The following is a 22348-nucleotide window of genomic DNA, read 5'->3' as shown; positions in this document are numbered from 1 at the left end:
ACAGCTGCCCCCAACATCTGCACTATTGAGGCCTCTCCCCCCCCATCTCAGCACTGAGGATCTCGCCTCTTTATTTAATATCACTTGCTCTTCCATCCTGGATTCTATCGCTCCCCTTAAAATGAAAAAGCCTAAGCCCAAAGGTCGGCCGTGGCTCAATGACTCCACCAAAGCCCTAAGAAGGGAGTGCAGAAAATCAGAAAGGAGGTGGAAATGTGACAAGCTTCAAATTTCCTTCGAAATTCTGAGAAACAATCTTCTCAAATACCAGGAAGCAGTAAAGTCTGCTAGAGCACAATACTTCTCCGACCTTATTTCCAAAAACTCTCATAACTCCAAGGTCCTATTTAGAACAATTACCTCTGTCATATGTCCCGCCCCCAGTACCAGCTTAGTTGGGTCCCCTGCTAAGTGCGAAGAATTCGCTAAATTTTTCACCAACAAAGTTGAGAATATTAGAATGAACATTTCCCCTCCCACCCGTGACCTAGCTGTCTCACTAGTCTGTTCATCTAAATTGGACTGCTTCCAACCCGTCACTCTATCCTCCCTTGCAAAGCTTGTCTCCGCTATGAAACCTGCAACCTGCCCCCTTGATCCTGCCCCCACTGCCCTTCTGAAAGATGTCATTGCAATAGCCGGTCCCAGCATCCTCTCTATTATCAACAGTTCTCTGGCCACTGGCACTGTTCCAACCAGTTTCAAGCACGCGGTGGTCCAGCCCCTACTGAAAAAACCTAACCTAGACCCCACCTTGCCTAGCAACTACAGACCCATTTCCAAACTGCCATTCCTGTCAAAAGTCCTTGAAAAGGCAATTCTAAACCAATTAGTGCCCTACCTGCACCAAAACACCATCCTGGAAAGTTTCCAGTCAGGTTTCAGAGCCCACCACAGCACAGAGTCTGCCTTGTTGAAGGTACACAACGACCTGCTTCTCGCCATCGACACCGGCGACTGTGCAATCCGGCTCCTTCTCGACCTCAGCGCAGCGTTCGATACAGTGGACCACACCATCCTTATTGACCGTCTCCGGTACGCGGTTGGCATTGATGGCACTGCCCTGAGCTGGTTCGCTTCGTACCTCAAAGATAGGAGTTTCGCCATCAACATAGGCAGTTATTCCTCTGCTCCAGCTAGCCTCTCCTGCGGAGTTCCACAAAGCTCCATCCTAGGCCCCATTCTCTTCTCTCTATACATGCTCCCCCTTGGCCAAATCATTCAAAGGCACGGCATTTCTTTCCACTGCTATGCCGATGACACTCAGCTTTACCTCCCCCTGAAACCCAACAACCAGTCAAATTTAAACAGCCTCTCACACTGCCTTGAGGACATAAAGTGTTGGATGGCACAGAACTTCCTCCAATTAAATGAGAGCAAGTCTGAGGTCATCCTATTCAGCCCCCCCCCCGACTCCATCAAATTGATAACAGGCAGTCTTGGAAGTCTATCCTGCCTAGTCAAACCGCATGTCAAAAACCTCGGCATGATATTTGACTCTGCATTAAAATTTGATAAGCAAGTCAACGCTGTGGTAAAAGCCAGCTTCTTCCAACTTCGAACCATAGCTAAAATCAAACCTTTCCTCCAATTCGACGACACAGAAAAAATCATTCACGCTTTCATTTCCTCCCGCCTAGACTACTGCAACTCCCTATACACTGGGATCAGCCAATCTTCCCTGTCCCGCCTGCAACTGGTCCAAAACGCCGCAGCGAGACTCCTGACGGGTACCCGTAAAAGGGACCACATCACCCCGATTCTGGCCTCTCTCCACTGGCTCCCTGTACGGTACAGAATCAACTTCAAGCTCCTCCTATTCACGTACAAAGCCCTAAATGGACACTCCCCCCCCTACATCAAAAATCTTCTAACCCCCCTCTCTAACTCCAGGTCCCTCAGGTCGGCCGACTTGGGGCTACTCACTATCCCGCAGTCTAGGCTTAAGCTCAGGGGTGACCGCACTTTTGCGGTTGCAGCTCCTAGACTGTGGAACAGCATCCCTCTCCCCATCAGAACTGCCCCCTCCATCGACTTCTTTAAGTCCAGGCTCAAAACCTATTTCTACTCCCTAGCGTTTGAGGCTCATTGAGGAGGCGCTGTGAACTGTTTGCGTGCTACTGTATGTTTCATTTTTTTTCCATTGGAACCTAATCAGATGTACAGCACTTTGGTCAACGTGGGTTGTTTTTAAATGTGCTATACAAATAAAATTGACTTGACTTGACTTGACCATGACCAAAGAGTTGGTTGTTGCACTGAGGAAGCAAGTGGGTGAACACATTTCTGTCCTCATCAACAGAACTGTTGCACAGATGGTCAACATCTTCAGGTCCCTAGGCATCAATATCACCAGCAACCTTATCTGGTCCTTTCATACTGATGTCAGGGCTAAGAAAGTGCAACAATGTATTTGCTTTTTTTGGTGTCATTCAGCATGTCCACAAGGATTCTCTCCGAAGCTCAATGGAAAGTATTCTGATGGGATTCATGTCTGCCTGGCAGGGCAACTTTTCTGCTCTTCACCACCTGAACGCGTAGAGGGAGATGAACATAGCACAGGCTCATCACTTTGTTCCATCCAGTCCATCTTCATGGTGCCTTGCATCAGCAAGTGCCTTGCATCGTCAAGTTTGCCTGATGCCCTGGACATTCCCCTTTCTATCTTTGACCTTCTGGGAGAAAATACTGGACTCTGCAGGAAAAAAAGAGCTGTTCTAATGGAGTGTACTGCACTTAATTCAAATGGGAACTTGTGACCTGGTGTGTTTGATAACAGGATGTAGACAAGGCTTTAAATTCATAAATGTTAGTTCAAATAAAATAAATGTTACAAATGTAAAAGTAAATCCAATGCCTTAGATCGTAGAAGCAAGCTGAGAATTGATAAGCCAAATCAGACAAGAACGGGTAGAGAGTTTAACTATTATTTCATCTATATATTAAACTCTCATTTGTTTGTTTGTTTGTTCCTGAATTACAGCCAAAACGGTACATGATAGCGCGACAATTTTAGGCCCACCTTACTCAGTGTCGGCTCTTTAGTGCTAATGGAAAAAGTTTAATTGAAATCGGTGTTATATTTTCTAAGTTATTCACATTTTAAAGTTTAATTCTATCTCCGGGGGAGGGAGTGGGTGGAGGGAAGGGGGGAGGGAGGGAGGGGGAGGAGGGAGGATAAGGGGGATTGAGGGGGATGGAGTGGGGGGAGGGGAAGAGGAAGGGGGAGAGGGAGGGGGGTTGGGGGGAAGGGAGAGGGGAGGGGGATGAGGGGGAGGGGAGGGGGGAAGGAGAGGGGGGCAAGGGAGGAATGGGTGGAGGGGGAGGGGGATAGAGGGGAGGGGGAGTGGGGGGGAGGAGGGGAGGGGGAGGGGGAGGGGGAGGGGGAGGGGGAGGGGGAGGGGGAGGGGGAGGGTGCTGCACCAATGCACTTGGTCTAGCCAGTAATAAAAATGGTCTAGTCAGTAATAAAAATCAATTCAAGGAAACGTGGGGGGAAATATTAAAAATATTAAAACATTTAATCTGAATGCATGAACATTCACTATAAAGTTGACAAACCAATGGTGCAAATAGAAACATGGGTTTGACCTGATAGCTAGTATAGAGACAAGATTGTATGGTAACTGGTTGAGAAGTAAATATTCGAGGACATTTAGAAAAGGTAAACACAATGGTAAAGGGAAAGGTTTCGGGCAGGTAGGGGAAGTTGGTTCTGATTAATCCCATTAATAAACAATGACACCCACAAGAATACTCAGGTTAGTAATTAGCAAGGAAAATTATATGCTGACCATCATTGCAAGGAATACAAAAATAGAGAAATCTTGCTCAGATTGATGAAGGCTTTTGTAGTATATCTGGAGTTATGTGTACAGTTTTGGTCTCATACCTAAGGAAAGACAAATTTGAAACCAGTAGAGTGTGGATTTATTAGATTGATTAATATGGTTGTCACATGAAGAGAAATTAAGATTGACCTTTATTCTCAGATGTTGAGGAGCATTAATATTACCCATGATTTGTTACGGACCAACCACACTGGTATGATCGGCAAGAACTCTACTTCCTTAGGAGACTAAGAAAATTCAGCATGTCTCCAGTGACTCTTACAAACGTCTACAAATGCACCATAGAAAGCTTACCGTTGGAATGCATCAGAGCTAGGTTGGGGACAGCTCTGCCCAAGATTGCAAGAAATTGCAGAGAAAGACACAAAGTGCTGGAGTAACTCAGTGGCTCAGGCAGCATTTCTGGAAGAACATGGATGGGTGACATTTTGGGTCGGGACCTTTCTTCAGACATTTTAACATACAATAGTTTAGTTTAGTTTAGTTTAGTTTATTGTCACATGTACAGATACTTGACATGCAGATACTCCAGGCACAGTAAAAAGCCTTTTTTGTTGCATGCTATCCAGTCACTGGAAAGACGCTACCTGATTACTGATTACAATCATGTTGTCCACAGTGTACAGATGCAGGATAAAGGAAATAACATTTAGTACAAAATAACATCCAGTAAAGTGCAATTTTTAAAGATAGTCCGAGGATCTCCAATATGCCAACAGGGACTGATACAGTTCATGCAGCTGGAGAGACCAGAATGAGGAGACATAGCATCAGAATGAAGGGTTTGGCAATCTAGGATTGAGATGACAAAAATGGTCTTCTTTCACAGAGGACCATGAATCTTTAGAATAATTTGGCTCGAAGGACAATGGTTGCTCAGTCTTTGTGTTCAAGGTAGAAATTAGTAACCTTTGGACAGCAAGATATTAGCAACTGGACCTAAGCCATGTGATCAGCCATGATCTTACTGAATGGCAGACCAGGCGCAGCTACCCAAGCTGCGTAGGCTTCCACGGTTTTTATTATTTATTTGCACGTGTTCCTATGAACTATGATCTATTCTTTCTAAAGATTGCAATTGAAACTATTGTCAGAAATGGGAAAAAATAAATAACTTGAAAGCAGAAATGAAGTACAGGGTAAAGACTAATTTGAGGAAAAGCAAATACTACAGGGTATGCCATGTACCAGCTCCAGGGAGCACATAGCTCACAATGAGCAAGGCAACTGTGGTGTCTTTGTTGAATTCTGGGTTCAGGTAATGCCGGCATTCAGCGCTGCATCTCAAATCTTTGCGCCTGTAGACAGCACCGGAAGGACCAGCATCAACATGATAAACAAGAAATGGCAGTGGCAGCGGCAGACGGAGGGGGATATCGGAGGCTGTGTGCAAGCTGTGGGCTCACCTCGCTTCCCCAGAAGCCCTGTAAAAGTCACGAGGTCAGCCACAGGAAACACCTCGGCACACGGAAGAGGAGCAGTGGTTGCTAGAGGCGAGAAGACGGGTCAAGTTGTCAGTGGATTAGACCGCTGGAGGTCCTACAGCCGCCAGAGGATCACCTAGATCAAACGCAGTTGGATGCCCCAAGGAGGTTGGACTGGCTCGCAGAGCGCAGCAACACAGAGCAACTGTGGGATACACAACAGCATCGCCAGGCCAGGCCAATCCCTACATCACTGACCCAGTGCCACCACCAGGAGAATGGGACTTCGAAGCCATGATCAGATGGTGCCAGAAACATGGCGACTCTTTGTGCATTGCCTCAGAAGGATCTACTATTTGTGCACCAAAATTGTTCCACTCCTGTACTTATGTATGGTTGTGCGTAGATGGAGTATGGTTTTTCTAGATTGTATGCAGAGCAAAGCATTTCACTGTATCTGGGTACATATGACAAAAAGTACTATTGAACTACAATTTAATCTCAATGATCATTTAATTCTTTATCTCCATTCTGCAGCGCTGTGAAACTGATTTCAGTGAACACAATGATCCAAATGCTCTCTTTTTGTCTTTTCAAACTTTGGTGCAATGAAACGGAAAGTGAACAAAATTGTTTATTTTAGTGGGCCAAGAATATCAGATGCTGAGGTGCAAATAAGTTGAAATGGAAAGTAAGGGGACATTTAAGAGCATGGATGTATTTTTGCGCAATTGTAAAATAAGTCGAGTGATAAGAAAAACACTTAAGAGATTTGTACAGTGCACAACACTGTGTAGATGTGAAAACTGGATTACAAATGCTCAAATAAGATGATGACTGGGAACACTTAAATTATAATGCTTCAGAAGTATCCTAAAATATTAATTGGACATGAATGATGACTAAGAATGTGTGCTCTTGAACTAGGCTGCTAAAAGGCAGGAATAACACTGCTGGTCATTTGAAAAGAAACAAAAATCAATACTGTGGGTACATTATTCATTAGACAAAGAATGTTGGAATCTTTTGGGGAAAAAAAATGATGTGAACATTCAACAGACAGCAAAAGAAAAACTTGGCTGAATTATGTGATAATGGAGATTGTAACACTGAAGAGCAGGTCCTGTTACAATGGGGATATAACATGTGCATAGTTCGAGTTTCACAGATTGTTGGTCTCCAGAAAAGGAGAGGAATGTGGCAGAGAGCGGAAAGCTCCAAATCCAGTGTCAGTCGCCTGACTATGTTCGTGAAATGTACAGTGTGTTTAACAAAACAATCATTGCAAAAGAGAATCTTTAATATTTTTAATGAATTTTAAGGGTAAAGGTGCTGCTGGTAACCAGCTATTTACTGCTAATTCTTCATTACCCATAGAGGTTGGTCATACGCATCCTTTCACATCATTGCAACATATTCTTTACAATGACGATATGAATAAATGGTTATCAAGGGTCGTTCAAAATGGTTGATAAAATCAAATGGGATTGGAATCGTGCGTAAACAACAGTAGAAAGGAAAATTACACTGGAGACATGAGAGACTGAAGATGCTGGAATCCAAAGCAGAAAACAAACTGCCAGAGGAACTCAGTGGGTCAGGCAGTATCTGTGGAGGGAAATAAACAGATATCATCACAAGTCTGAAGAAGGGACCCAATCCAAAACGTCGTCTGCCTATTTCCCTCTATAGATGGTGCCTGGCCTGATATGTTCCTCCAACACTGTTTTTTGCTCAAGAAAACTAGGTCATCTCCCCAGTAAGACATGAATTTATCTGTGGGGTTTTAACAATCCCCTCTCCTCCCCAACCCATGCTTTCATATTTTATTTTACTGAAATTAGTGCTACATTTCCAGATATATTCCCCTCGGAACTCAAATGAGCCAAATGAGATTATTGATTTTACTAATTAATGGATAGAGTGCAAAAAAGGGTAAGTACAGTTGACAGATGTGTTCAATTCGGGGATCGCACTTTAGGAAGAATGTTGAATGAAGAACAGAGATGACTTGATGCAAATGCACTTGGTGAGACGGCACCTTGAGTATTGTGGACAGGCTTTATCTCCTTATCTCAGGAAGGATGTTCCTGCCTTGGAGAGAACGCAAGAAAAGTTCATCAGAAACTTTCCTGGATGGCAGGCCAGACCTATCATGAATGATTGAGTCTATTTGCCTTATATTGAGTAGAGTTTAGAAGAATATGATGGAATCTCATTGAAAACCTACAGGACCTGATGGATCAGATGCACAAAGGATGTTCCTGATTGGTGGAGTTCAAGACCAGGAGACACAGAATATGGATATGGGGTAAGCTATTTAAAATTGGTATGAGGAAGAAATTCTTCAGTCAATCTGGCAATCTGTCAATCTGTGAAGTTTTCAACCATAGAATGCAGTTGAAGCCAAAAATTATCTAAAAAGAATTAGCTATTGCTCTTAGGGCTAGAGGTATCAATTAACATGAGGAGACAGCTGGAAAAGCTATGATTACCATAGAACATGGAAGAGTACTGCATAGGAACAGACCCTTCAGCACACAAATTTCCATGCCGAACATGATGCCAATTTAGACTGATCCCCTCTGCCTGTACGTGATCCATATCCCTTCATTCCCTGGTTATCCATGCGCCTATCTAAAAGCCTCCAGTTCCACCCATGGCAGTGCGTTCCAGGCACCCACCACTCTGTGTAAAAAACTCCTGAGATTGTGAGTATATTAAATGGTGGAACAATCTCAAAGGATCGAATGGCTTAATCCTACTCCTACTATTCATGTTAATAGCACCTATTCTCAATGCTCTGTACTTTTCCTGGGGTTTCTCTGCAGACCTGCAATGTGTGTGTCTGGAAGAGGTAGAAAGCCTGTTAATATGATGTGTATTATACTGGTATTCCATTGCACTACACTACCATTATGCATAATATTCAATCAATCTGATGATATATGGCATAGGAGAGAACACCAACAGAATTGAAAACCTTAATTAATCTAACGTAGGCATATCATGATTAACGATGATGAATGAAACATTCCTATCAATGCGAAAGTGCACTTCAGAGTGTAAGTATATTGCTGGATTACAATAAAATGAGCTTTGCATTCCGCTTGTAAATGTGTAAAGATGACTGTTTGTGCCAAACTTTAAAAGCATTCCATCCACCGTTACCCACATCCCTCACCTCGATAACTATTAAAATGTTACCAGACCATAAATTCAAGCATTAATGTATTTGTAAAGAAATGCTCAGGGCTTTCATTTTGAGTTAATTAAATAACACTTGATGTTGTTATTACCATAAAAGCCTGTGTACACGCCACGTCAATGTGAAAGTAATTATAGGTTAAATATTAAATGGTCATGCATCATGTCCCATATATCTTCCTAGCTTTGTACTAGTCCTCGGTTGTCTATCATCAGATCGTAATAAAAATAAAAGCACTTTTTACTTTATATAATTCAATATTTTGTTTTAAAATGCTGAACCACCAACGTTCATAAGTTCTCGGAGCAGATTTAGGCCATTCAGCCCATCAAGTCTACACCGTTCAATCATGGCTGATCTATCTTTCCCTCTCAGCACCGTTTTCCTGCCTTCACCCCATAACCCCTGGCACGAATAGTTATTTTGTATTCAGATCCTACTCCAGCCAAAAATTGCACCTCATCTCAATGTTCACTTAAAAATTTGGGAGTCTGTCTAGTGCATCCACTTGCAGATCTGGAAGATGCAAATGGAGGGGAGATAAAGAACTGCAGATGTTAGTTTACAAAGAAAGACATTAAGTGCTAGAGTAACAGCGAATCAGGCAGCATTTCTGGAGAACATGGATAGACGACGTTTCGGGTCGGGACCCTTCGTTCCTTATCCATGTTCTACCAGAGATACTGCCTGACCCGCTGAGGTACTCCAGCACTTTGCAAAGAGAGGCTGCCGACTGCGCTCGTCAGAGGCAAGGTAGCTTAATACCGACATCTGCTGTAAAGGAAGGCGAAGTGCAGTCTAATTCCCCATCGCATTTTGCTCACAGCTCACAATTAAACATACGGAAGATCGAGTGGAAAGATTGATGAGAAAAGGTCGTCATGCATTTATTTCACAACACTTTTAAAATGCCAAAAAGGGTTCACTATAATGAAGTTCAATTTCGGAGGTTTGGCATGAAACATTTATCGGAACCAAGTGGTTTGCGGTTTGAAAGAGGTTGGGGTTTTTTTCAGATAGCATATAGGTGAAATTTGAACAATATTCTCTCTTTTTGTTTTCCCACTTTGGAATACTTCGAGATGGTTCCTCGATTTCATTTAAGACCCTTCGTCGCTGTGAGTTAAACGAGCTTTTCTCCTGATGGTTCAATCAGATTTTACAAAATGGCAAATTGAACATGTGCACGCCAGAATAAATTGTAAAGGAGGCGATGAACTGTACAGGTCGTGGTTCAATTTAGCATAATGTTAGGCAAAAATACATGGTCGGAATTATTGATATACTTTCTTTTATTACAACGTTTAAACCCATCCCTGCTCTAACAGGAAAATTATGAGCATGCTTCAAAATCGCTCAGAGGCCTGATTTAAAAGCGGAAGAAGAAAATATTTGTCTTCTGGATTAATTTGATGGCTGAAGGGAACCACGTTTTTATGGCCATCCTCCGAAACAGCTTCTGGGTGAGATAGTCTAAGTTGGACAATCTCCACTGCTTTCATTTCCCCACTCATTAAATGGCAGCACTGTACAAACAAGATTTCAGGTACCTCCTTATACTGTGAAGGTACATTCAGAAGGCAACGTTAATAATTGTCGTTGTTTAGCGCAGGACTTCAATTACAATCTCTTGCTCTTGGGAAATTACGTTGAAATTACGGTCTGTGCATATTCGCTCTTGAAAATAAATACCTTATTTGAATGGTAGCAATTGCTACCATTTCTTGGTTTGAAATTGCTTAATGACGGGATCCCTCCATCAATTTCATATTTATTATTAACAATAGAGCAGGAAGGAACTGCAGATGTTGGTTTACACCGAAGATAGGCACAAAATGTTGGATTTACTCAGCAGCATCTCTGGAGAGAAGGAATGGGTGGCGTCTGAAGAATGGTCTCGACACGAAACGTCACCCATTCCTTCTCTCCAGTGATGCTGCTTGTCCCGCTGAGTTACTCCAGCGTTTTATGTCTATCTTTAGAGATATGGAATAGTCTTGCTCGTGACTATTTTAAATCAACTATTTTAGGGCATTGGTCACTTTTCTTTGTTTTCAAGTGTGTTGGCAATGAATAAGTCATGGATGTGTAGATCGCCATGCACCAATGTTCACAACCTTGATCTGGAACATAACCCTTTCTAACAAAAATACCGAAAATGGGGACAGTCACAGACAATTCAGACATGTCATTGTCCAGACTGACACAACTTCGAGATGGTTTGAAGTCTGAAGATGGGTCCCGACATGAAATATTTAGTCTATCCGTTCTTCCAGAGATGCTGGTCGAGCAGCTGAGCTCCTCCGGCACTTTGTTCTTTGCTCGAGATTCCAGCATCTGCAGTTCCTTGTGTAGAACATCAGTTTGCCCCGCACTACCACAGCGACGCTGCAGCCAAGAAAGCACACCATAACCTCTACCTCCTCAGGCGGCTAAGGAAAATCAGCATGACTCCGGTGCGTCTGGCTAATTTCGATAGATGCGCGGTCGATAACATCCTCTCGGGAAGTATCACTGTGTATTCCGGACTCCAGCTTGTTTTGGCAACTGCTCTGCCTAGAGCAAGAAATTGCATCCAAGTTCATCACGCGAATGAGGCACCCCCACTCCGCCCCCCCCCCCCCCCCCCCCTCCCCCAATCAACCCCTACTGCCTATTCGGGAAAGTGGCCAATATAATGAAGAACCACTCCGGCCATTCCCGCTTCTCCCCTCTCCTATCGGGCAGAAGATACAAAAGCTTGAAAGCGCCGGCCAACAGATTCAAGACCAGCTGCTCCCCCGCTGTTATCAGAATCTTGAACGGACATCTCGTCTGCTAAGTAGTGTAAGAAAATAACTGCAGATGCTGGTACAAATCGAAGGTATTTATTCACAAAATGCTGGAGTAACTCAGCAGGTCAGGCAGCATCTCGGGAGAGAAGGAATGGGTGACGTTTCGGGTCGAGACCTAGATCAGTCTGAAGAAGGGTCTCGACCCGAAACGTCACCCATTCCCTCTCTCCTGAGATGCTGCCTGACCTGCTGAGTTACTCCAGCATTTTGTGAATAAATAATCTCGTCTGCTAAGAATGAATTCCCGACCTTCAATCTACCTCGTCGCGTCCCCGTATTATTATTTTTATCTGCACTTTCATTGTAGCTGCAACACTGTATTGTGCACTGTGTTTATTTACGCCGTATACTCGTGCTTGGCACGATTTTCCTGGATAACACGCAACATTGTTTTCAATGTATCTCGGTACACGTGACAGTAATAAACCAATACCAATACTAAGCATTTTGTAGGATTGAAGTGCCCGAAGAGACACCAGTGAATGTTTAAGGAAAAAAAGTATGGTGGAAGTCTATCTCGAACTTTCATCATGCCTTCAAAGTTCCAATGTTAATACCATTTGCTCTAAAATTGAAATTGCCCAAACAAAAGGCGAGCAGACCGGAGCGATCGGTTTTATTTGAAACCGTGTTTTTAATTTGCCAGACGTAAAATCACGTTTCTTAGTTATGACGGCGAGTCTGGCCACTCGGCTCTGTACTGTCGCAATACCCTGTGTTTGAATCTAATTGTAAAAACACGGTGACCCATATAAGGAAGTCAGAATGTCGGTGTAATATTACGTGTAAGCCCAGATCATTGCTGGGGATGTGGTATTGCATTGAATCTAGTGGAGTGCAGGCTTTAGTTGGAGCGGCGCTGTGGTTAGTACAAGCCTTTCGCGTCACTCCAGTGTGGAGAGTCCTGCTCACATCCCCCTGGTGCGGCACAACCACAGAACGAGTGAGAGTGAGAGAAAGGGAGAGAGAACGGACGGACAGTTCAACTGATGCCCTCGCTCCCCGCACAGGGACGCCGCCGCTAGCACTAATTGGCATGCCTGACAACTTTCCGACATCACCGCTGTTGGGACCCAGGATGTATCCGTCCGAATACATGTTGCAGCAGTGAGCGGAATCCCCGCGCACCGAGTCCACGCTGAGTGGGCTGAAAGTAAATTTCGCGACAGGGATTGACAGAAGATGAAATTTGGAAGCAGCAGTTTGATCCTGAATGTCGGGGGGACCCGGTATTCGTTCCCAAAGGATGCGATTAAGGATTTTCCCCTCAGAAGGGTGAGCAGACTTCACAGCTGCGCCTCGGAGAAAGAGGTGCTCGAGGTGTGCGATGACTACGACCACGAAAGGAACGAGTATTTTTTTGACAGGCACTCCGAGGCTTTCGGGTTCATCATGTTCTATGTCAAGTACGGGAAGCTCCGCTTTGTCCCTCACATGTGCGAGTTGTCCTTTTACAACGAGTTGATTTACTGGGGTCTGGACCGGTCGCACCTCGAGTACTGCTGCCAAAGGCGACTGGACGACAGGATGTCCGACACATACACCTTCTACTCCGAGGAAGAGGAAGAGTTGAAGAAGCAGAAGAAGAAGGAGTTAAAAAACAGCCCCCAGATTGATAGGAAGTGGCTGGACAGGATGAGGCGGACCTTTGAGGAGCCCACATCGTCTGTAGCGGCCCAGATTCTGGCCACCGTGTCGGTACTATTTGTTATTGTTTCCATGGTGGTGTTGTGCGCCAGTACTCTACCAAATTGGAAAACAGACGAAAACAACAGTGTGGAAGAGCACAGGTACACAGAAAATTTAATGGGACCATCAGGGTATCTATAATTCCTTTTTAAATTTATGGTGTTTAGTCACTATATCAATGTAAGTCTTTTCCACCTCGGGGTGTGAACGTCCTTTGTCTTTGGATGTGTGTTTCGAACTACATGTCATGTGTTAGATCTGTTTTGTCTCTTTTTTAAGTGTTTTGACTTCACAAAGCGAAACTTAGTAGAACAGAACTCTCCCGGGATGCGGCTCGGGCTGTTGTCTTGCAATTTAGACTGTCAAATCCAAGTGAGACCAAGAATATCAGGTGTGCTACAGATCTATCTCTCAAGGTGACAGACTTGGCTCACTGGTTTCCAAGTCAGGGGTTCTAAACCTACTCCAGAACGTAAGAACAACCTCCACAATCTATATAGTTGGGATGAGATAAATCAAATGGTGGGCGTGAAAAATCCCTTGGATTCACCCACCAAATATCTACCCCTCACCGCCTTGCTACCTATAGGATTTTGATCTGTGCAGATATGACCACAATCCTTCACAACTGTAGTTGCACCTCACAAGTAATGTATTGGCCAGTAAGCTTTTTAGTGGGTCGTGAAAGAATCCCGAAAACCCTTTTTTTCTCTCTCTTTCCACGTCATCGCGTCTTCCTTTTCACTGTCTACCTCACTTTCAATGGACTTGGTTAAAGCAAACCCTGCAAGTCCTGGTATATGCGCTTAGCGTGTACAGAGGATTTCCCCTCCAATAAATCATGTCAGGTTTCAAAGGACCGACCTTAAATCGGTCGACAGTTTTTGTTTTCGCTGGAGGCAGATGTTTTTGTGCGTGCCCATAGAGAAACTGGGTGTAAAATCGAACTGTTTCCGCCAACTCCCGCAACCTTTAAACGTGAATGAAATCCGAAAACAAGATGTCAAATTCAATGTGCATAGGGTGGGATACAGACTTCAAGATTTCAACTCGTGGAAGAGTAAAGCAAGTGTATCTGCAAAATAAACCATTCCAATTCTTGCAAGTATTACCCGCACAACCCTCACCAGATTCCTGCTGTGCTCGGTTATCGCGAACAGCTCTCAGTAGAACAAATTATCCGCCTTTATTTGAGCACCGAACAACCCCTTGCTCCTATTAAACATACACATAAACAACTGGAAAGACAATAAGTTGTACATCAGCAATTTATCTTCTTAACACCAAGTTTCATTGGTACTTCTGTCCTGAAGCTTCATTGATACTTCTGTCCTATGTATCTTGTATAATAATTTGTATAATGTTCCTTGTATAATCATTTAAAACGACACTCTCCATCTAACTCGCAACCTTTCTTACTAAAATCCACAAATCTTAACCTTCAAGTCATTTAAATGCAAAAATAGGAAACTGAATAAGAAGGAAACAATAGTAGCCAAGATTCCAAAGAAATGTTCTAGACTGATAGAATCTTAGCTACTATTGTTTCCATCTCATTCACCGATTTTCCTATTTTGGCATTTAAATGATTTCATGGTTAAGCAAAATCCACGCGTGACTAATATTAACAGGCCATCGTTGTTAAATATTCTCCAAGAAATGTCTTTAAAAAATGTATTTAAACGATACTTGTTTATAGACAGTAAATGCTGGAGTAACTCAGCGGGACAGGTAGCTTCTCTGGAGAGAAGGAATAGGTGACGTTTCGGGTTGAGACCATTCTTCAGACCCGAAACGTCACCCATTCCTTCTCTCCAGAGATGCTGCATATCCTGCTGAGTTACTCCGGCATTTTGTGTCTATCTTCGGTTTAACCAAAAGTCGAAGGTTCACGTCAAATCTAGCATGCAATGAAATTATCTTTATTCGTTTAAAGTGGGGCGGTTAGCTCCCATAACTGTTTAGTCTCTGACGCTGAAAACTATGGCTTCCAATCCCATTCCCGGGATTAGAGCACATACTCAGGGTACTTCATCACACCACTGAGTGGGTGCTGCGCAGTTACAACCTTTCATCGCCCTCTCCGGGAGACTTAAACTATGGGTCTCCACGCAATCTTCTGCTGGAGTGTTCACCAACGCTTGTCCATCGGTTAACACCTTCCCATAAAATCAACCGAGGAAGCATGCTGTGAGGATTTTTTCTCTTGTAAATCGGCAAACCCGATTCAAATAGTAACTGGCCAAGGGTGGGTGTCCGGAGATAGCTAAAGGCACGCTGTGAATGCAAAGCCATTGCTTCTTTGTACCTTATGATGCGCCCCACATAACCCCAGCGGTACTGAAAACTAAAAAATAAATGCCTATCTTGCGCAAATTCTCAAAATCAAATCCTGCAAAACAGATTAAAGTATTGATCTGTATTGGAATCAAGAGTGAGAGGCGCAAAGTGTAAAGGAGATGGGCAAGGCAAGTTTTTTTTTGTACACAGAAAGTGATGGGGGCTGGTAACGCGCTGCCAGAGGTTGTGATGAAGGCAGATATGATAGTGGCGTTTTTAGACAGGCACATGGAGAAGCAGGAAATTGAGTGATATGGATCATGTGCAGATATATTAGTTTATTTTGGTATCCTGTTGGGCACAAACGTTGTGGCCGAAGGGCTTATTCATGCGCTGTTTGACAATGCACCCCGATCAAACAAGTTGCGAGATACGCTGTAAACGTATCGATTTTTTAAAGACATTTCTTTGAGTATATTTAAAAACGCTGGCCTGTTAATATTATTCCATGTTCCATGTTCGATGCATGCTGGACTCACAAAGGGAATATCACAGATTTGAAATACGACAGATATTGCACATATTTTCAGATTTGGTCCATACAGTACACAGTCAAGATTGATCCATCGGTTAAAATATAAGTTTGAAACAAAACCCAGTTTTAACGTTATTGTTGCCAAGACGGACGATCTCAACTCCATTGTGGGAGATGGAGGGCATTTTGAATATTATCAGAATAGTCCGATGGACACTTGAACTCTTCGGTGGAGTCCACAAAGCATTTACGTGCAAAGGCAATATTACCTGGGAGTTAACTTTGAAAGTGCCCTTTCAATAGATGTTGGTGTGTTACATCATCCGAATGTTTATAGATTTTGCATGAATACTGTTTGCCTTTTTTAAACTTATGTTTATATTTTCTGATCCAAAGGATAATCGAAGCGATCTGCATGGGTTGGTTCACCGCCGAGTGCATTGTGAGGTTCCTCGTCTCTAAAAACAAGTGCGATTTCATGAGAAAGCCCTTGAACATCATCGATCTGATGGCTATCACCCCGTACTACATCTCCGTGCTCATGTCCTTCTTCACCGGGGAAAACTCTCAGTTACAGCGGGCTGGAGTGACGCTCAGGGTCTTGAGGATGATGAGGATATTCTGGTTGATCAAACTTGCTCGGCACTTTATCGGTTTGCAGACATTGGGCCTGACCCTGAAGCGCTGTTACCGGGAGATGGTCATGCTCCTTGTCTTTATCTGCGTCGCCATGGCCATATTTGGCGCCCTTGCCCAGTTGTTGGAGTGCGGGCTTGACCTGGAGAATAAAAACGAAGCGTACGCCAGCATCCCCGCTTCGTGCTGGTGGGTGATCATCTCCATGACTACTGTGGGATACGGGGACATGTACCCGTTCACCGTTCCCGGCAGGATCCTAGGAGGGATGTGTGTTGTCAGCGGCATTGTCCTCTTGGCACTGCCAATCACTTTCATCTACCACAGCTTTGTGCATTGTTATCAGGAGCTCAAATTCAGATCGGCTCGCTGCGGTAGGAGCTTCTCCTTAGAATATCTAAACTGATGGAGGGAGATGAAGCAAGTGAAAGGAGAATCAGACCGACAGGGTTCAGTTGGGCAGAATGGCCTGATTCTGGGCTGTTGACTCTTGTAACCAATTAAGAGTCCAGAGGTTGCGCCAGAACAGACCACCCAGGCTGAAGGAGATTCATGGGCTGACTCGCAGAACTGCACTGGGATCAAAAATTCATTGCTAAAGCCACATCAATCCTGGAACTGTGAGAAAAGTGGGCAACCCAGAAAATTCTCAAGTCATTCAGATGTTGGACATAGTAGAGACCCTCTAAAGATCTGAGGGATTGGATTCTTTACACTGGCTCAAAGGCAATTTAACAACCTGTTGGACAAGGGATGGGAAGAGAGAATGCTAGGGAGATACCCCCACCCCCATCCCTCAAAGATCATTTTCAATTTGCTGAACATTGCGTGCAGGCACCTTTCAATCAAGCCAATGGACTAATAAAACCAATTTAACTTTGAGCTGCCCGTCGGGACATGTAGAATTTGGCCTTTTCAACTCATACCGTACACTTAAAATTATCTTCAAGAGAAAAAGAGCTCTCTGTCTCTTTTTGATAGAACACTTTTGTGGGTCATTAGGCTGTAGAACACACCTGGAGGAGTCTGTTATACACCACACTGGGGGGAAATAGTCTGGACTGGTATCGAGTTTCTGGCATCTTCAGCATGACTAAATAGCAGCTGCACTTTCAAAGTTGGTGTTGGAAAAAGGTAAACTGTGGAATAGTGGAAGGGTAAAGTTCAGCTAGACTGACCTTTCCTAGATATAGAACTAGAAGAAATAGTAACCTCCATCAAATGTTAGAGGTAGAGAGACTTGTATTATGACCAAGAAGGGACTGCCCTTCAAATGTTTCTGTCAGGATTGTAACAAACATTGCATTTGTACTACCAACCAAATTCCGAGTCATTTAAAAATGCTTCATGTTCTGATCTGGGCAAGAGTTAGTCTGGTATATGATAACTATAATTAACACACAAATAATTATTTCTTTCTGGGAACTGGACTGGATCAGCCAGGTAAATATTGCTGAAGAAATTTGCAAAAGGAAATCAGGCGCAGGTTACAATGTGGCAAGTGATTCACCTGCTGACATCCCAAAGCCTTTTCATTATTTGCACGCTAGGAGTGATGCTACACGTCTGCAAGAGTTCAATTCCAACAACATTCAAGAGGTTGAACACCATTCTGTACAGAGCTTCCCACTTGATTGCCACACCTATCCATGACCCCACCACCACTACCACCACAGTGTGTGCCATCTACAAAATAACTGTAGTTACTTGCCTAGAATTGTCCATGAGTCATCACAAACCCATGACCTCAAACACCAAGAGGGTCAAGGGCCTTAGGGACAGGGACATCACCACCTGCATATTCCCACCCACCTCACACACCATAATGATTTGGAAAAGAAATATTGCTGGTCTTTCATTGTCACTGTTTCTAATTCCTGGAACTCATTACCCAAAACAGTGTGGGAGTACCTTTACTGGAATGATTACAACAGTTCAGGAAGGTGTCTCACTGCCATCTCTTCAAGGGCGATTAGGGATGGGGTTTTTCAGTGATGTCAAGAGGCTGAAAATTAAATTGATAAAATTCTGCATTCGGCATCTAATGTGATGACTGGGCAGTGAATGAAATATTTCCTGATGGTTCGAGAATTCCTAATTTAGTTATAACACAAGTTCCATGTCACATGAACTCTCACATCCTACCACTTACACCTATTGCTAACACTCAAACATTATGCTTACATTTATCTATTTCACCCAAGCAGTCCATCAATTTGACTTCTAAAGAATGAACCACATACCAAGTAAGTTGAGCTTTTAGATTTGATTCAGCTTTAAGAAGATCACAGGTCAGGACAAGAAAAATAAAATGATGTCAGATTTTGACAGGTCAATATTGTAGGACAGATGAAGAAAGTGCAAGCATGATAGTGAAAAAGAAAAGCTGCCAAGTGAATACTTTATCATATCATATCATATATCTACAGCCGGAAACAGGCCTTTTCGGCCCTCCAAGTCCGTGCCGCCCAGTGATCCCCGTACATTAACACTATCCTACACCCACTAGGGACAATTTTTACATTTACCCAGCCAATTAACCTACATACCTGTACGTCTTTACATGTGGCTTCACCAAGGGGAAAAGGTGGGGTCTCTTTAAAGGAAGATGCAGTTTAGTTTATGAATGGGTTAGATGTTCACACAAACAAATCACCAGAAAGACTAGTTATGCTGAAAGATAAGGTACCCTGTAGTAGCTGAAGAGAGCAAATTGCAGGGGCTCAGGTCATTGCCATCCAGTCCCCTTTAGCTCAAAGGGTGGGTCACGAGGATTTGATAGCTGTAAATGTCACACTTTGTTCAAAAACCCAATAATTACAGACTATTGAGTTTAATGATGGTGGTAATTAAAGTTCTAAAATTATCATGGACAAAATTAGCAGTCATCTGAACAATTGTGGATCGAATAGGGAAAACCAGCATAAACATGTCAATAGGAAATTACTTTCAACTAACAACTGGGTGGCACAGTGGTGCAGCGGCAGAGTTGCTGCCTTACAGAGCCAGAGACCCGGATTCAATCCTGACTACGGATGCTGTCTGTACAGAGTTTGATCGTTCCCGCCGTGTCCACGTGGGTTTTCTCTGGGTGCTGCAGTTTGTGCAGGCGCAGGTTTGTAGATTAATTGTCTTTTGTAAATTGCCGCTAGTGTGTAGGATGCGAAACTGAGATAACATTGAACTAGTGCACGGATGATCGTTGGTTAGTGCGGACAGTGGACCGAAGGGCCTGTTTCCACGTTGCATCTCTAAATTAAACAAAACAAAACTGTTTGATGATGGAAATGTTGTTGATAAGGCACCACATAAAGGGCTTGTCATCAAAATTGAAGGCCACTGAATAAAAAGGGGTCTCTCTCAGCATGGATAAAATATTTTTAAAGTAACTGGAATCAAAGAGCCGAGGGGCCACTATCCCGGTAGGCTCGCAGCCCCAGGCACGGAAACGCAAGCCCAGGTCGAGATCAGCGGCCTCACTCGGCCCAGGCGCCACGTTTTCAGGGGGACTTCCAAATGCCCGAGTTTGCGAATTGCACTGCCCCGCCATGGGAGTCCCAATGAGGTCGAGATCAGCCACCCCTGGGGGAGAACACTTCAGGGGGGATTTTCAAGTGTGCACTCATAATTTTGTCCAGATTAAAGGAGGTACTGGACCATGAGTTGCCGGAAAAATCGGTGGTGGATCTATTGTTGGTTAAATGTGGTAAAAAAAAGCACAATGGATTGAGAAAGTGGTTGAAAAAGCACATTGGATCCTGACTTTTGTACATAGAGGTCCCATTGTGGGGATGGCTGCAAGAGCGGAGCAGAGCGCTGGCAGCTCACTGTAAGTGCGTTGAGGGGTGTAGAAGGGAACTGCAGATGCTGGTGTGCACCAAAGATGGACACAAAGTGTTGGAGTGGCTCAGCGGGACAGGCAGCATCTCTGGAGAGGAAGGAATGGGTGACATTTCAGGTCGAGACCCTTCTTCAGTCTCTCACCTCTTAAAGCTAATGAATCAAGGGATTTGGGGAGAAAGCAGGAACGGGGTACTGATTCTAGATGATCAGCCATGATCATATTGAATGACGGTGTGGCTCGCTGGGCCGAATGGCCCACTCCTGCATCTATTTTATGTTTCTATGTACAAATGCAAGGGACAATATAGAAAACTTTATAAAACATTGAGGTATGCAAGTGCTGGAGTAACTCAATGGATCTAGGAGCAGCTTTGGAGAACATGGATAGGTGGCGTTTGGATCTGAAGAAGAGTCCCAACCCGTAACGTCCCCTCACCATGTTTTCCTGAGTTGCTGCCTGGACAGCTGAGTCACCCCAGCATTTAGTGTCCTTTTGTGTAAACCAGTCTCTGTAGTTCCCTGTTTCTACTTTATAAAACATTGGTTTGGACACAACTGGAGAACTGTGTCTGGTTCTGAGTGCTGCACTTTAAAAAAAGCTGTGAAGTTTTCAGTGGAGTTGCAGAAAAAGATTCTCACATTGATTCCAGAAATGAGAGACTCCAGTTATACGGATAAACTAGATACAGTGGGATACAGCTTTTGTCTTTGGCACAAAAGTAGTTGTGAAGGGATCTGATCGATGTATTTAAAATCATAGAGAGTATAGGCAGAGTAGAGAGATAGAAACTGTTCCCATCGGAGAAGAGTTCAAAAACTCAGGGACATAGAATGATTGGCAACAGAACTAGAGGTGACAAGAGGAAAAAATATTTTTCTTTTATTTAGCAAGTGGTAAGATTCTGGAATGCACAGGTAAGAAAAGTAGCACAAACAATAAAGTGTCCCGGTGCTAGGACAGTGCTAATGTAAGGGATCACTGGTGGGCTGAAGGGCCTGTTTCCACGTGGTATTTCAAAACTAAACAAAAAGATTCAATTGTGCCATTTGAACATGAGTAATATAAAATCTGAAAAGAAGGAATTCACAGGGTTTTGAAGAGAGGGAGTGAGTAGGTAGCAGGACAAGCCACGTATCCTATCCAGGCATCTGAGAGAGATTCATTGCACTAACCAGTCTTGTTCCATGGTTCTTTGATTAGACACCAAAAAGGATACATAGTAGCATTGGCACATAAAATACTGGCAGGCAAAATTACAATAAGATAGGAAACTTAACAAAGGACTTTTGATCTGTGTTCACAAATGACGGAGATAGTGTAGGCACTGTCACTAAAAAGGTTGATTGAGAACAAATGGCTATGATAAACATAATGAAGGAGAAATTCTGAAGGGCTTTGGTTTTTTTGATAGTATTCCATGGTGTTAAAGATGCCAAGATGGAAATGGCAGAAGTACTGACTATCATGTTTTGGTGATGTTGGAAGTATGTGCATTAATCGTTTAGTTTAGTTTAGTGTGCCGAGGTACTGAGGTTGAGTGTGCTAACCAGTCCATGGAAAAACTATACATGATTATAATCAAGCCATCCACAGTGTACAGATACATGATAAAGGGAATAATGTTTAGTGCAAGATAAAATCCAGTAAGGACCTATAAAGATAGTCTGAGGGTCTCCAATGAGGTAGATAGTAGGTCAGGATCGCTCTTTAGTTGTTGATAGGATGGTTGAGTTGTCTGATAACTGCTGGGAAGAAACTGTCCCTGAATCTGGAAATACAATTTCTTCCCAGCTGTTATAGAGACATAGAGCTATACAACACACAAACCGGCCCTCAGTCCAACTCATCCCTGCTGACCAAGCTAACCCAGCCAAGGGAGTCACACTTGCTTGTTCTTTGCCCATCCCACTCCAAACATTTCCAAACATTTTATTACTATTTAAAATGGAAAAAATAGAAAAAATAATTACAGTCCAGTCAACCTAATATTGGTGGTAGGAAAAGCATTTGTAAGTTCTGAGTGGCAGTATTAATCATCATTTAGAAA

The 22348-nt window shown here is 43.4% G+C and overlaps 1 protein-coding gene across 2 annotated transcripts; it reads left to right on the top strand.

The window, feature by feature from the left end:
- The first annotated feature begins 12499 nt into the window (after positions 1-12499).
- On the top strand, positions 12500-17264 carry kcng3 (potassium voltage-gated channel, subfamily G, member 3). Of its 2 annotated transcripts, none has more exons than XM_078405820.1 (2): positions 12500-13107; positions 16218-17264. In XM_078405820.1, exons 1-2 carry the CDS (start codon positions 12500-12502, stop codon positions 16861-16863), a joined length of 1254 nt encoding a protein of 417 aa, XP_078261946.1. In that variant the 3' UTR covers positions 16864-17264. The 2 variants fall into 2 exon arrangements, with proteins under 2 accessions (XP_078261946.1, XP_078261945.1); XM_078405819.1 differs by having other exon boundaries at positions 12500-13137.
- The last annotated feature ends 5084 nt before the right edge of the window (positions 17265-22348 follow it).

Source organism: Rhinoraja longicauda, chromosome 9, assembly GCF_053455715.1.
Source record: "Rhinoraja longicauda isolate Sanriku21f chromosome 9, sRhiLon1.1, whole genome shotgun sequence".
NCBI lineage: Eukaryota > Metazoa > Chordata > Chondrichthyes > Rajiformes > Arhynchobatidae > Rhinoraja > Rhinoraja longicauda.
Note: the sequence above shows the minus strand (reverse complement) of the source record. Positions and strands in the feature narration are given on the sequence as shown.